General features: G+C 34.8%; 1 protein-coding gene across 4 annotated transcripts in view; it reads left to right on the top strand.

Annotated features, from left to right (window-relative positions):
- LOC125668763 (cGMP-dependent protein kinase 1-like) overlaps window positions 1-13810 on the top strand; it is a 73639-nt gene that overhangs the window by 50597 nt on the left and 9232 nt on the right. For 3 of the 4 annotated variants that reach the window (XM_048903163.2, XM_048903164.2, XM_048903166.2), the window contains exons 6-14: window positions 2064-2127; window positions 2813-2890; window positions 3541-3635; window positions 6184-6252; window positions 6471-6548; window positions 8179-8317; window positions 8461-8600; window positions 10821-11052; window positions 11190-11353. In XM_048903163.2, coding sequence (XP_048759120.1) covers window positions 2064-2127; window positions 2813-2890; window positions 3541-3635; window positions 6184-6252; window positions 6471-6548; window positions 8179-8317; window positions 8461-8600; window positions 10821-11052; window positions 11190-11353 — 1059 coding nt within the window. The remainder of the gene's footprint in view (window positions 1-2063; window positions 2128-2812; window positions 2891-3540; window positions 3636-6183; window positions 6253-6470; window positions 6549-8178; window positions 8318-8460; window positions 8601-10820; window positions 11053-11189; window positions 11354-13810) is intronic. The other variant, XR_007367760.2, reaches the window with a different exon arrangement.

Below are 13810 nucleotides of genomic sequence, written 5' to 3'. Positions count from 1 at the left end.
AATCATTCATGAAAAAGAGCGAGTATGAATGAATGGACCCACGGGTGATGGAGAGAGGAACGAAGCGTAATCAACCGTGGGTTTCCGACGATACAGGGCCCAGAACGTCTGTTAGCATACAGAGACCTTTATACAGTAGAAGTAGTGTATTTGCTTGGTTCATTACTTCGTATTGAATTTTACGTTATTCAGCATGCACACCTTAGAATCTTGATTCTTAATTTTCTGTTAAATTGAGAATAATCATAAGTATTTGTTATTAAGCTAGCGTTATCATAATCATTATTACCGGAGTTAAAGTAGAAGTGGAAAGGTTGACGTCTTTTTCTAAGTTCATAGAAAATCAATTATTGTAATAGAAAGTGGAAGGTTTTGAACTATCTTATCTATATATACCGCTATAATCAGACTGCATATCTTTGGTCAATCATCGCGGTAGATTGGAGAATTATGGCTTTATCGTATTTCTTCACTGTCCGTTACAGCTGACCATTATCGTTGCGCGAAATTCATTAGCGATAATAAACACTTCCGGGTTGTACCTAGGTGTGGTTTAGAGCTTATAAAACACCTACGTCTCTCTCTCTCTCCAAAGCGTAATGCAGTGACGACATCAGCAAAAGATTATCTGCTTTCTCACAAAAATAAGGATCAATTAAAAGTCCCTCCCCTAATTAAAAAAGACTTTTGCGTCATTCGAAATAATGGAGGATCTTTGAGGGTCACGGGAGGGGGGGGGAGTCTCCATTCATGCATGGAAAACGTCAACTTTAAGAAGACTGCAGCTCTCTTGTTTGGGCAGAAAACACAATAGATAAGGTGAAAGCTTTCGACCCACCCCATTTCTAAATTCGCCTCTAGATGTTAAAAATTGAAAGCTGAGACCAAACTTTCCTTGAGTCCACAGGTTGAGAAAGAGGCGTGTCACCAAACTCGTTTGACTGACGGACATACCATACGCACACAAGGGGTACGCCCACTTTCTAACCAAAATCAGCTTAACCCCAGTAATTACAAATAAAAGAAAAATCCTCAAAGGCTCACAGCCTGTGTTTACAGTTAGATTTGGGATTTTGCAGCTTTGAATAATACCTAAAACATCAACCCCAATGGAACAGAACAAATTGCCTGTCGAGAATTATATTCCGATATGTATTAAACGAAATCGGATCTGATTTCACATATTATCTCAAAGTTATCCACAATGATGCCGGATTATGTTGCAAGAGGACCAAGATTAATGTTGGGGAAAGAGTACTTCTAATTCAAAACCTGATATAGCACATTACGATCATGTATCTCTTCTGAATAAACTAGTTAGCAATATCACTCCGGACCTTTGAACTTTTGAGCGCCCACTCAACCGGGAGCTGTCACTTCATCTGACTTCAAAGTGGTCACTTCATAGTCGTGTTCGACACAGAGGCCTCGCTGTATCGCTGACGGACGTGGACGGAATTCAGTACTAGGCTTCTCTCCTCCGGAATCTGACATTTCTATTGGGTTCGCTAATTACCTATTAACAAAGTCTTCCGCAAATGCGCTTATTGTCAAGTAGATTGCACGGCGATGAAATGATATTTGAATAAAAAATTATCTAGAAATTGGTAGAATATATAAAAGTATATGTACATGTATATTATATAGAAACAGATGTTCTAGAATTTGTATTTCTGGAAAACGGTGTAAAATTGGGTTGAAAAAGAGAAGATGAAAACTAAAGGAAAATGTTAATGTCACACATAGCATACTTACGTAAAAGAGATGAGGATGACCTACCAACGTAATGAAAAAATCCCAAATTAAATTCATCTGATTAGACAGTGGTTGACAACAAAACAAGAGTAGATGAAAATTCAGTCTTAAATTAGATGATGTTAAATGAATGTATGAGTGGAAAAACAAGGCTGATTGGAATTAATGAACTGTCACGGAAAAACTATATGGAATAACGTGTTAATAATATTGGTAAAAATAATACTATTCAAAATACGTGAAAATAACGAGTAAGGAATAGAACATTCAAATATTTGTACATTCCTTTCATTGCTTTCACATTTCAGTGTACCATTGTTAAAGAACCTGCCTACGGAAAAACTCGCAAGAATAGCTGATTGTCTTGAAGTGGTAAGTTTCAGGTGGCCAAATAGACCCACTAGAAAATAGATTTCCTTTGAAAACACATTGATAAATGCTTAATTCATATTCTGGTAATTTAATTACTTATCAAATGAAAACCACAGTAGATATTGAGATGAATGAAAGAGTGTAATTAGTATTGTTTTCATATTACGCACAGATCATTGAATATCTCGTATAATAATACAAGATAGCTAAGAGTTAATACGTAATCTCCCCCCCCCCCCCCCCCCCCCCCTCCCTCTGTGTTTGTACAGATATTGGAGAACAAGCACTAGACGCGTGAAGCTATTACAGTGTTATACGTACCGTTTCCGTAATCATGCTGTGCCCATTGATTAGTTTTGGATTCCATTGATCAATATACTGCATCATGATATGTAGTAACTTTTCTCTTTACCTTAGAATGTCTCTTTATATCTATAGGATTGGCTCATAATCTTACATAAAAGAGCTATTGAATATGAAATGAAACAATCGTGCAGGTCTATTTTCTTATTCACACTTAGGTCACTTACCATTAACGATGGTTTCATCTAAATGAAATGAAACTTGTACATCTTGACAATGTCGATGCTGAAATTCAGATTATGTACAAGAAAAAGTGTTGTCGTACAGATTTTGAATCTTCTGATTGTATATTGATTTCCAACAATTTAAATTTACATTTCAGGACTTTTTCCCAGAAAATGATTACATAATTCGAGAAGGGGAGACCGGAGACACTTTCTTCATCATTAACAAAGGCGAGGTACGGTAGCTCAACATCAAAATTGTGGAGAAGCTATATATTGCGAAATTGAAATTTATATTTTTTAACAATACTGTCCCTTGAAACTAAAAATAATGAAAAGTATTGTACGTGTAGACTAAAAGTAGATTATCGGTATTTAGAGCGAATCGCAAATACTGTAAACCAACGTTTATTCGCGTAAACGTTAATTTTTGCGAGGTTCGTAAGAACGTCATCGTCGCGAATATAATAATTAAATCATTAATGTTTCTTGTACGTTCCAGATAATCTTGGTGACGAAAATTACTCGCCGCGAACCAGTTCATCTTAGTAATTTGCGAAGTACAGTAGTCGCGAATTAAAGTCGGTTTACAGTAGTTTATTTTAAAAATAACGAGACTGAAGTATTAACGTTGGTTTTTGTCAAATATTTGCCTATTTACACTCACTCGAAATCTTAGAAAAGCTCACATGTTAATTACATTTCCGAAACTATTAATTACTAGGCTATCTTCTTACACCTTTTATACCTTTGATACTCGAAATATAATAAGCCATAGTAAATTAAAAGATGTAATGCAATATTGTACACACGGTTAACTCTAACATGTAAAACAATGTGTATGCTGTCTTATAGGATATATGAATATTGTGTTCCTCTTTCAAAGGTCAAGGTTACCCAGAAAGTCACAGGAGTGGAGAATCCCGTCGAGATCAGACGACTAACAAGGGGAGACTATTTCGGGGAAAAATCGCTTCTTAGGTAATGAATATCACTCAGGCATTGAAGGATTATTTTTTTAAAATTCACACTGGGATGAATGCACCATGGCGAGCAGACAAATACATGCCGCAGTTCTTTCCATCGCCCTCGCGATCGTGACAACCTTTTAATACTACTTCACGTCCTCTTATCTTGAACAGTGTAATCCCCGTAACATATCAAGTAGATATTTGGATCTGCATGATCCCCTCCGAAAGAATTTGGATAGAAATCCGTTTCTGTAATAGCCATCGAAACAGCAATTAGTAAACCCTTTGCATATCTTAGTAACAAAATAGAGGAAGTATTCACCATTATATCGACCTCTCCCTGAATACGGTCACTGAGTAGTAGAAGCCATTGTCTGGATAACGTGAACGTCAACGTAGAAGGAATGATACTTAAATTGTCATTATTTACCCCCGTCACCTTGTTATCGACTAATCAAAGTCACTGGCAAACAGAGGCGAAGCAACAGAGATTGCTAATTCTCCTTCTCTATGATACACTCCATTACTTTTGAAACTGATACCGGATTATTTACATACACATACCGGTATGCATTGGGTGGGGAAGACGTCATGACTAATGGTGCAATGACGTCACACCTTTAAATGCTTTGCCTATGAGGCCCCTGTCAAGAGTTCGTCCTGATCCTACTCATCAGTATTAAACTTTTCAGAGGGGATATGTATAGAAGATAAAACAGAAGTAGAAACCCAGAGAAATTATTTTCAGGCACTGGGAATCCAATAACCTCTCAGATTAGCGAACGCTTTAAACAATTGACACAAAGAGTCGATCGCTTCATTTGGAAATGCAAATTGAAAGACGTGAATATTTTACATAATATGTTTCAGACATACTCTGTTATATTACCTTGAGATTAAATGGAATGGTTGGAATATTAAACGAAATCCTGATGAATGCTTCTTTTTGATATCTTGGCTCCATCAGTACGGTTTTTAAGGAACATGTAGACTGGTTAGGCTAGTTAGGCAATGCTACAGATAGTCAATACGCGATGAGCACATCGCATTGAGCAATATTCACAACATTTTGATACAAGTAATGCCATATAAGTGGGGAGACATCATGACAGATTAAAAGAAAATTACAATGTATAAATATTTTTTAAGTTGGTATTTTGTTTGATCGGGTTAAAGCAGCTGTCGGAATGTTGTATGTTTAATTTTGTGCAACTTTTTTTTTTTTACGCTAAAAGCGTATATCTACACCTAATTTTGTAACCGATTTTTCGCATAGTATGTCAGCCTCCTGAACATTGCATTGCCTTGAAACTTGATTTCCACGAACCAGTCAATTTGAACAGAGGTTTCCTTGTGGAAGGTTTAATACATGTAAGGTATTACAGCCTCTGTCTAGATATATCAAGAGTCCTGTCCCCTGCATAATTTTACGAAGAAACATTTTATAGAATTAAAAATATAATTAGTAAAACCATTTAAAAAGAAATATGGATATTGACGGGGTAAATGCACGTGAAACTTCCTTCGTATTACATTGGCGACTCATTAACCTTATGGCAACGCTGTAGCCGGATGACTAATCCATATTGATACAGAATCGTGGTGCAGACCTACAGTCAATGAAACATGATGAGCTATTCTTCAATCAACAGTTTTCAAAAAGGTCCTAATGCATTAACTTTCTAATATTTTTTGCAAGCGTAGCATTTGCATGGTATATCCGAAATTCACACGGTGAAATTATTTTTAGAAAACTATTTGACAACAAAGATAAAATAAAAGTATTTTGTGACAAATCTTCCTTCTTGTAGAAAGGAGTGCACATTAATTTCTTGACATACATGTTTTGATCCATCCCCGAGTTGATTGAATGAGATTCTCTTCAATGACATTCAAACTACATCGATCATTTTATCAAACGCCACACCAATTCACTCGCACTATTGGCATGGATATTATCGAAATTTTTGCATGGTACTTTAGAATTAAAAAGGTTTTGTTGTTTTCATTACGAAGAACTGTTCTCTCTACTGATATTTCTAAACATCTTCTACTGCTAAAGTCTGAATTAGCTTGTTCCAAACTCTGTTTCTAAACCATATATATATATATATATATATATATATATATATATATATATATATATATATATATATATATATATAATAATAATAAAGGAGGAAAATATGCATTTCCAAAATATATTGAAACCACTAGCGCTTCTTCCATCCTCAGGTGAATACAAATTGAATATAAGATTGTTTATCTTATAGATATAATCTCTCTGCTTATATATCTGTTTACGTGTTTTTCTTCCATGGTATCTGCTAATTAGTAACGTCCGACTTTACTTTTCAAACTTTTAATAGGTTAATTACATGGGCACTCAAAACATGTATGGTACTTTAATACAACATATAAGATTTACAAAACATATATGGTACTTTAATACAACATATCAGATTTACAAAACATGAAGAGGTATTGTTAACATTTTGTTGACAATAGAATAATTAACACGTTCAAATGCACTCACATGTAAGGTTTGGCTTTTTTAGTGAGGACAGACGAACTGCTAATGTGATAGGGCTACCGCCAGGTGTGGAGTGTCTTACTGTTGACAGGGAGTAAGTATATTTAACATCTCTATCCCTTCTAAGCTCGTTGTGCATTGTGACGTAGGGTAGGGTTTGATTGTCACAACGAGGCTGCGTTGATACCCATGCAAGAGTTTCAAGTTTAAAGAAGTAACAGAAATTCCTATCTGAAGATTATTTTGCATTTATTCGATGACGTCAGTGTATACCCATAGGTTTTGAAAATCTCTTCTGTGTTCAATTTTCAGCCATTTCAACGCACTTATTGGTGACCTGAACGAACTGCGTGAAAAAGATTATGGCGACGAAGCCAGAGGAGCCCAACGGTAGTTATCATATCATGAATGTTAAAACAACGGTAGTTATCATGTCATGAATGTTAAAACAACGGTAGTTATCATGTCATGAATGTTAAAACAACGGTAGTTATCATGTCATGAATGTTAAAACAACGGTAGTTATCATGAATGTTAAAACAACGGTAGTTATCATATCATGAATGTTAAAACAACGGTAGTTATCATGTCATGAATGTTAAAACAACGGTAGTTATCATGTCATGAATGTTAAAACAACGGTAGTTATCATGTCATGAATGTTAAAACAACGGTAGTTATCATGAATGTTAAAACAACGGTAGTTATCATGAATGTTAAAACCCTCTGTAGTTATCATGAATGTTAAACCAACGGTAGTTATCATGAATGTTAAAACAACGGTAGTTATCATGAATGTTAAAACCAACGGTAGTTATCATGAATGTTAAAACCAACGGTAGTTATCATGAATGTTAAAACCAACGGTAGTTATCATGAATGTTAAAACAACGGTAGTTATCATGAATGTTACAACGGTAGTTATCATGAATGTTAAAACCAACGGTAGTTATCATGAATGTTAAAACAACGGTAGTTATCATGAATGTTAAAACCAACGGTAGTTATCATGAATGTTAAAACAACGGTAGTTATCATGAATGTTAAAACAACGGTAGTTATCATGAATGTTAAAACCAACGGTAGTTATCATGAATGTTAAAACCAACGGTAGTTATCATGAATGTTAAAACCAACGGTAGTTATCATGAATGTTAAAACAACGGTAGTTATCATGAATGTTAAAACCAACGGTAGTTATCATGAATGTTAAAACCAACGGTAGTTATCATGAATGTTACAACGGTAGTTATCATGAATGTTAAAACAACGGTAGTTATCATGAATGTTAAAACCAACGGTAGTTATCATGAATGTTAAAACCAACGGTAGTTATCATGAATGTTAAAACCCTCTTTGGTATATTTCTTCCCGGAATAATTCTATAACACGCTCATGATATTCTCATGTGACTTATTTTGTAAATGTTCACATTGCAAGCTACACTATATTTCTTTTTCATCTTTTCGTACAATGTCTTATCCTGAAACGTTCTTCCTTGTTTTCACGTCGACAGTTCATTGTATATTTATATAGTGTACATTACTCCTTAAAATCAGTGATACTTATTGTTTTAGTATCAAATGCACATTGGCCTCCCTTTCTACCTGATGTAAGATACAAATTCAATATTCGGATACAGAGAATTACATTGTTTAACAGCTTGTTATGAAAATCAACGATATGTGTATAAAAATATCACGACTTACTAGGAACGTTTTAATATGTTTTTTTCTGATTGTCGATAATCATTGTTACTGATGTGTTAATTTTTGGCGAATTACTTACACCAAAAAATCTAATTTATCGCACAACTAACTCTGAATCACTCAGATGTCTTCCACAAGCCTTCCTGGTGATCTGGGTTTGAAAATTAGTCTGAAATCTTGATTTCTTCCTGCTGACATTTTCAATAATGCTATTCACGATCAATATCTACAGATGACATGAAAGTTTAAGAAATAGTAGAGATCTGAATTTTTTTAAAACTCATTTGAATGAATATTTCACTTTGGAACAGAACAAGCGGTAGTAACGGATCTGATGTCCTGTTGTCTCCGGTCCGGGACAAGCCGGATAAAGAATTCCTAAACGTTCAGCTCAAAGACCTCGAAGTCATTGCCACTCTGGGTATGGGAGGATTTGGCCGAGTAGAACTCGTAAGTTAAACTGGGCAATCCCCGAAATCTTATATACTAATTAAGTATAGTTATGGTACTTGGTCAGTATTTTTACTTTCATTTCGAGAAGAATTGAAAAATCAAGCCCTGCGAATTCTTAATTGTAATTAATATTTTTTCAGACTCAACTTTCACAATCACGATCGAGAACATATGCATTAAAGTGCCTTAAGAAGAAACACATAGTGGACACTCAACAGCAAGAACATATATACTCTGAGAAGAAAATCATGATGGAATCTCGATCTCAATTTATAGCAAGGTACAGCTTAAATATTTACATTTCTTAATGTTTTTGCCTTTGAAATCTTTGCAATTTGTAATGAAAGCCCTTCTTTCATGTACATGCCGCAGTTATAAATGTGCGTATGAATACAGAACTTCTTGGTAAATATAGTGCGTCTATTCTAAAGTTAGGTATTTCAACAGATATGAGAGATGAATGTAAATATAAGAAATTAATTTCCTTTTCGAAATTGGATGAGGATATGAATTGTAACGCTGGACGCCGACATATTTTTCATGAAGCGTAATAGCATTACAGTTCTTACCTGCATGTATTTTGAAATAGGCAATTTAATTTTTTTTAGTAAAGTTATTTCTCTTTTGTCTTATTCTTTAGATAATTTAAAAATAACACATGTACTTGGATTGTAAGAAATTCGCTCAAAAAATGGGAAATTGATATGATATTTGCGATTTAAACTTATATGACATAAATGTATTTCCAATAGTTGAAACGTTTTATTGACAAAACATCAAAAGGATAAGACACAAGGTCAGATACTTAGATAGCCCTCTCTCCCATACAATAATTTATAAGAGTGCAATACAATATCAGTATTGTAAAACAAATACCAAGAAAATGAAGCTTAGAAGTAGTATAATCTTATATTATATGATAGTTTTTAAATCGAGGTAGGCTGCTTACAAACAAGTTCATGTTACAGAGATTTAATCAGTCGCGTTTAAAGACTGCATTTCGCAAATTCTATGTTCGTTATAACGATCTAATATGCAAATACAACCTGTCATTAGGTCGAATGCTGTCTGACGTGTTTCATACAAATTCTTACACCGTTCTTTACAAACTTATTTTGACTACTGATTGCTCCGTTTGCTTGATCGGGTTATAAGGTCGCGGCGGGTGTGATTGTTTGACAGGTGATGCTTACTTCTTATGGGCACCTGGTCCCACCTCTGGTGTGTCTAGAGGTCTGTGTTTGCCAAACTTTAATTTTGTATTCTTTGTAGGAATTATGAGATTGATTACTGTTCGTTATTATCATTTTTTCATACGTTATCATATTTTCAATCATAGGCAAAAAGTGCATAATTAAATTTTTTTAGAAATTAGAAAAGATTGAGTTCTAAATATTGAATATTAGAAGAAAAGTCATGTCCCCACCTAGCATTAACTACACATTTATAACATAGATATTAATGAATGATAGCATGTTCATCAAAATGCTTTACTGTTGTACACATGTACAAGAAAATTGGTAATGATCTTCTGATAATCCACAAACAATTTGGATAGTATACATGAATGGCATGTGCCGTTCGGTATAATGTCAAAGTGTTACGGCGTTTACAAAACCTGCACGATAGAGAGTAGCATATTTAGACTGTTTGGAACTTGTCCTTTAATCTTAAATATCTAACACATTCAGAAAATAAGTCTTGTTGGACTTACTCTGGAGGAGCAGACAGTGTTGAAAAGATTGGGTTTCCCCGTTGGAGAAAAAAAAATTGATCAGCGGACTACATGATTGTAAATATCTCCAAGAATTCGATTAGACTGGTCCATTTTCTTACTCAAGTATTTGGTTTTCTAGAGAGATAATTCACTGCTTAAGTGACATGTAATCTCGCTTCCAATCCCGTTTTTATTCCTTCAATATCATGGTTGATGACTTCGGGAATATAACTTCAAACCTGCTATTAAGACTTGAAGAGTTCTTCATATCTCTATATTAGATCTGTAGTGGGTTATTGAAAGAACTATATTAGGCGATGTAGAACTTTGTATATATGACGATCTAGACATCCTCTGGTTAGAGATTGGGATGCTGATATGAATTTCATTGTTTGTCGTCTTGTATTGGTTAATGCGTCTGATTGTAAGTTTTGGGCTTAGCTGGCTAGCCAGTATATCCTTGTAATATTGCAAAGAATCCCATCCCGTATTATATTGAAAGGAATGATTGTATTCGTTACAGACATGAACAATGTATATTAAATGGTTAGGGTTCAGGTCCTAAAACGTTTACTGTGTCTTGAAACTAAGGCCAAACTACCATTCTCACCTGGTGTTTTTTTGTTTTTTTTTAGTTTAAGGCTTTATCAATTCAATGAGGGCCACAAATAGCTTGAAGGCTTCAAAACTTTTTTTCTCACTTCAATTTGGAATATCATGAAAATACTTTGTCTTTCATCGCTTTGTTTTGAAGGATAAGTTATATTGTTGGTTTATTTCCAGATTATACAAAACATTTAAGGATAAGAAGTATGTGTATATGCTGATGGAGGCCTGTCTGGGCGGGGAACTTTGGACCATTCTCAGGGATAGGGGAAGTTTTGATGACATGACGGCCAGATTTTGCGTAGCGTGTGTATTAGAGGCGTTCAAGTACCTGCATGACCGAGGAATTATTTACAGAGATCTCAAACCAGAGAACTTACTTCTGGACCAGTCTGGATATGTCAAGCTTGTAAGTATAAGATCGAATGCATTTTATGCATTATCTAAAACAATTACAGAGTTCTTCATTCAGTTTCTGATTTAAATAGTTCGTTAACTGACATGACAGTAGGGGCTACAACTACAAAGAACGGCCTGTTTCTTCAGGTCGACTTTGGCTTTGCGAAAAAGGTTGGACATGGTAGGAAGACGTGGACATTCTGTGGTACACCGGAATACGTGGCTCCCGAGATCATTCTCAACAAAGGTCACGACCGGGCAGCCGACTACTGGTCACTGGGAATTCTCATGTTTGAGCTCTTGACCGGCAGGTAAGGAAGCAAAACTGGTCAACTTAATTCCATCTGGACGTTCGAAACAAGGCACAATGTCCAATAGATGGATGAACAAGTGAATCAATCTCATAACTACAATAAAAATACAAAATCAAGAGAAGGGCAAACATGGATCCTTGGAGATAGTAGAGGTGGGATCAGGTGCATAGGGAGAGTAAGCATCCCCTGATGACCGGTCATACCCGCCTTGTATGCTCACCAGCTTTTCACAAAACAAAGAAAAAAACTATGATAATTTATAATTTTGTATCCTTATGATATTTTATTAGAAACCTACATCACACAGTCTATATTCTGTCACTGGTTCTGATAAAAAAAAACTATGCAAAGCATCATTTCAACAGCCTGTGGCATTCTCAAGGCTAACTGATGTTCATAGAGGCCAATTCATTTCTTATAGCTTTTCATGTGGAGTCAGGCGGACTCTAAGGGTTTTGATATATTTCATTACATTAAGTAGACTTTCATCCAATGACATACATTAAGTAGACTTTCATCCAATAACATTTATATTGTTTGACTTACTAGAACACATTTAATTTTTGCTGATCGTGATAGCGCAAGGCACCATCTATTAGCAAGGGCATTTCCCCACAAAATTTGTAATATCGGTGTTCGAGATCCTGCCATCAACACGTCCCTTCGATTATTACATGCAACAGCGAAATTGGCGATGTATAAAATTTGCACTATATGAAAGTTTTTACCATCATATAGTACATTATAATCAATTACTTCCTAACAACGAGTACAGCATATCTACACTGGATAAAGCATACAGACACTCGAAAAACGGAACATTTGTGTTATTTAATTCCATGTCGTCAGTAGGCTGGTTCTAGTATTTCTTTATTAATTCATTGTTATATTGTATATACGTGAACTTATCAATTATAGGTTTAGGAATTATTTCTGTAACTTAACTATATTTACATTTACTTTATCACCTGCTGGCCTGGTATCCTTGATTTATTTTGTTCGTAAATTCTGAAGGAATTGTTAGAAATATTATGAAAAGAAATAAAAGAACTTTTAGTTATCAAAATTATGAAACGTGTTCGATCTTTCAATCCAGATGTTCACCAGTTTTATTTAGTATCTTTACATGCTGGATGCCAGGCTTCGTTTGCAATATCACATGTTTTTCAAACCACCTGATGTTCTGCTTTACATCGCTGAGGAATAGAATCTCTCTCCTCCACTTATACCATTGTAGTAGATACAAGCATCTTACAATTCTAAATTCATGTAAACTTGTTCATATACTTATAAAGGTTTGTAATGAGTAAGAACGACTAGGGTTTAGGTATTTCGTCTTGTGTTAGATGCATGTAGCGTACGATAGCAAGAATAATGGATATCGATTCCTTTTCTACCATAAAAAAAAAATCAAATCACTGGACGTACTCGACTAGGACGTGAAAATCTCTTCTATTGGAAAGGGTTACATCCGTTCCACTATACACTGTATTGCGTCCTGAAAGAAATTTATCTATTGGGGCATAATACATTTATTTTGCTCATGATCACTGTGTCGCCTCATGAATAACTTTTATTTATAGTAGAATATGATATATCTACCCCAAATCTTCAATATATATCTTATTCAATTCCGTTGCACTGATTCACGTGAAATATCCAAGTCTTTTTGCTGTCTGACGTCACGAAATCCTGGGAGAACACTATAAGACATATCATTTCGTTTAGTTCAGTTGTCTGTTGCACTCTTTATGTCATTAAGTTTCACATGTACTGCTGTTTGATTAATACAAAGCATTGGTTTAATGGCATTTGTTTCTTTTTAAATCAATATTCACAATTAACGGTTGTAACGACAGCGGTTCTCCGTATTCTGACAAATCCGCGAACTGAGCTATTGACGGACTCTTTTTCTAGTTCCATCGCAAACTCGAGGATCAGATACTCAATGAGATGGGATTTTATGTCTTCTTTGTTCTACTCAATCAATTAGATTAATGCATTTAGATTGGCATGTGGAAATAGATGGAAATCGAATATCTATACATGTCTGTTTACTTCCTGAAAAGGTCATTGAAATTAACATCATGATGTGACTTGTGCAATAAAACAGAGTTTCACTTGAAAATTAAATGTTACGCAACTCGTTGCCTTTTCATCATTGCCATCTACTGTCGATTTCGCGTTCTCCTATTACAAAGCACAATGACATTGCTTGTTTTAAAATTATTTTTCGTGAGTGGAAATCTAGTTTCCTCCAATGTCTGTCTGATATTAATTGCTGAAGTTGGAAAATTTTTAATTTTGGTGTTACGATATTTGCAAAAATTAGTTCTTCCTAGAGCTAATTGAACTTGTGTTTCAAATTCTTACAATAATGATGAAACTTCTCATATTTGCACTGAATAAATCAAAGTCGAGAGGCCATTCCAGACCTTTATTAGCTTTTATGAA

This window comes from Ostrea edulis, chromosome 4, assembly GCF_947568905.1.
Source record: "Ostrea edulis chromosome 4, xbOstEdul1.1, whole genome shotgun sequence".
Taxonomy (NCBI): domain Eukaryota; kingdom Metazoa; phylum Mollusca; class Bivalvia; order Ostreida; family Ostreidae; genus Ostrea; species Ostrea edulis.
This window is presented reverse-complemented; position numbering and strand designations above follow the sequence as displayed.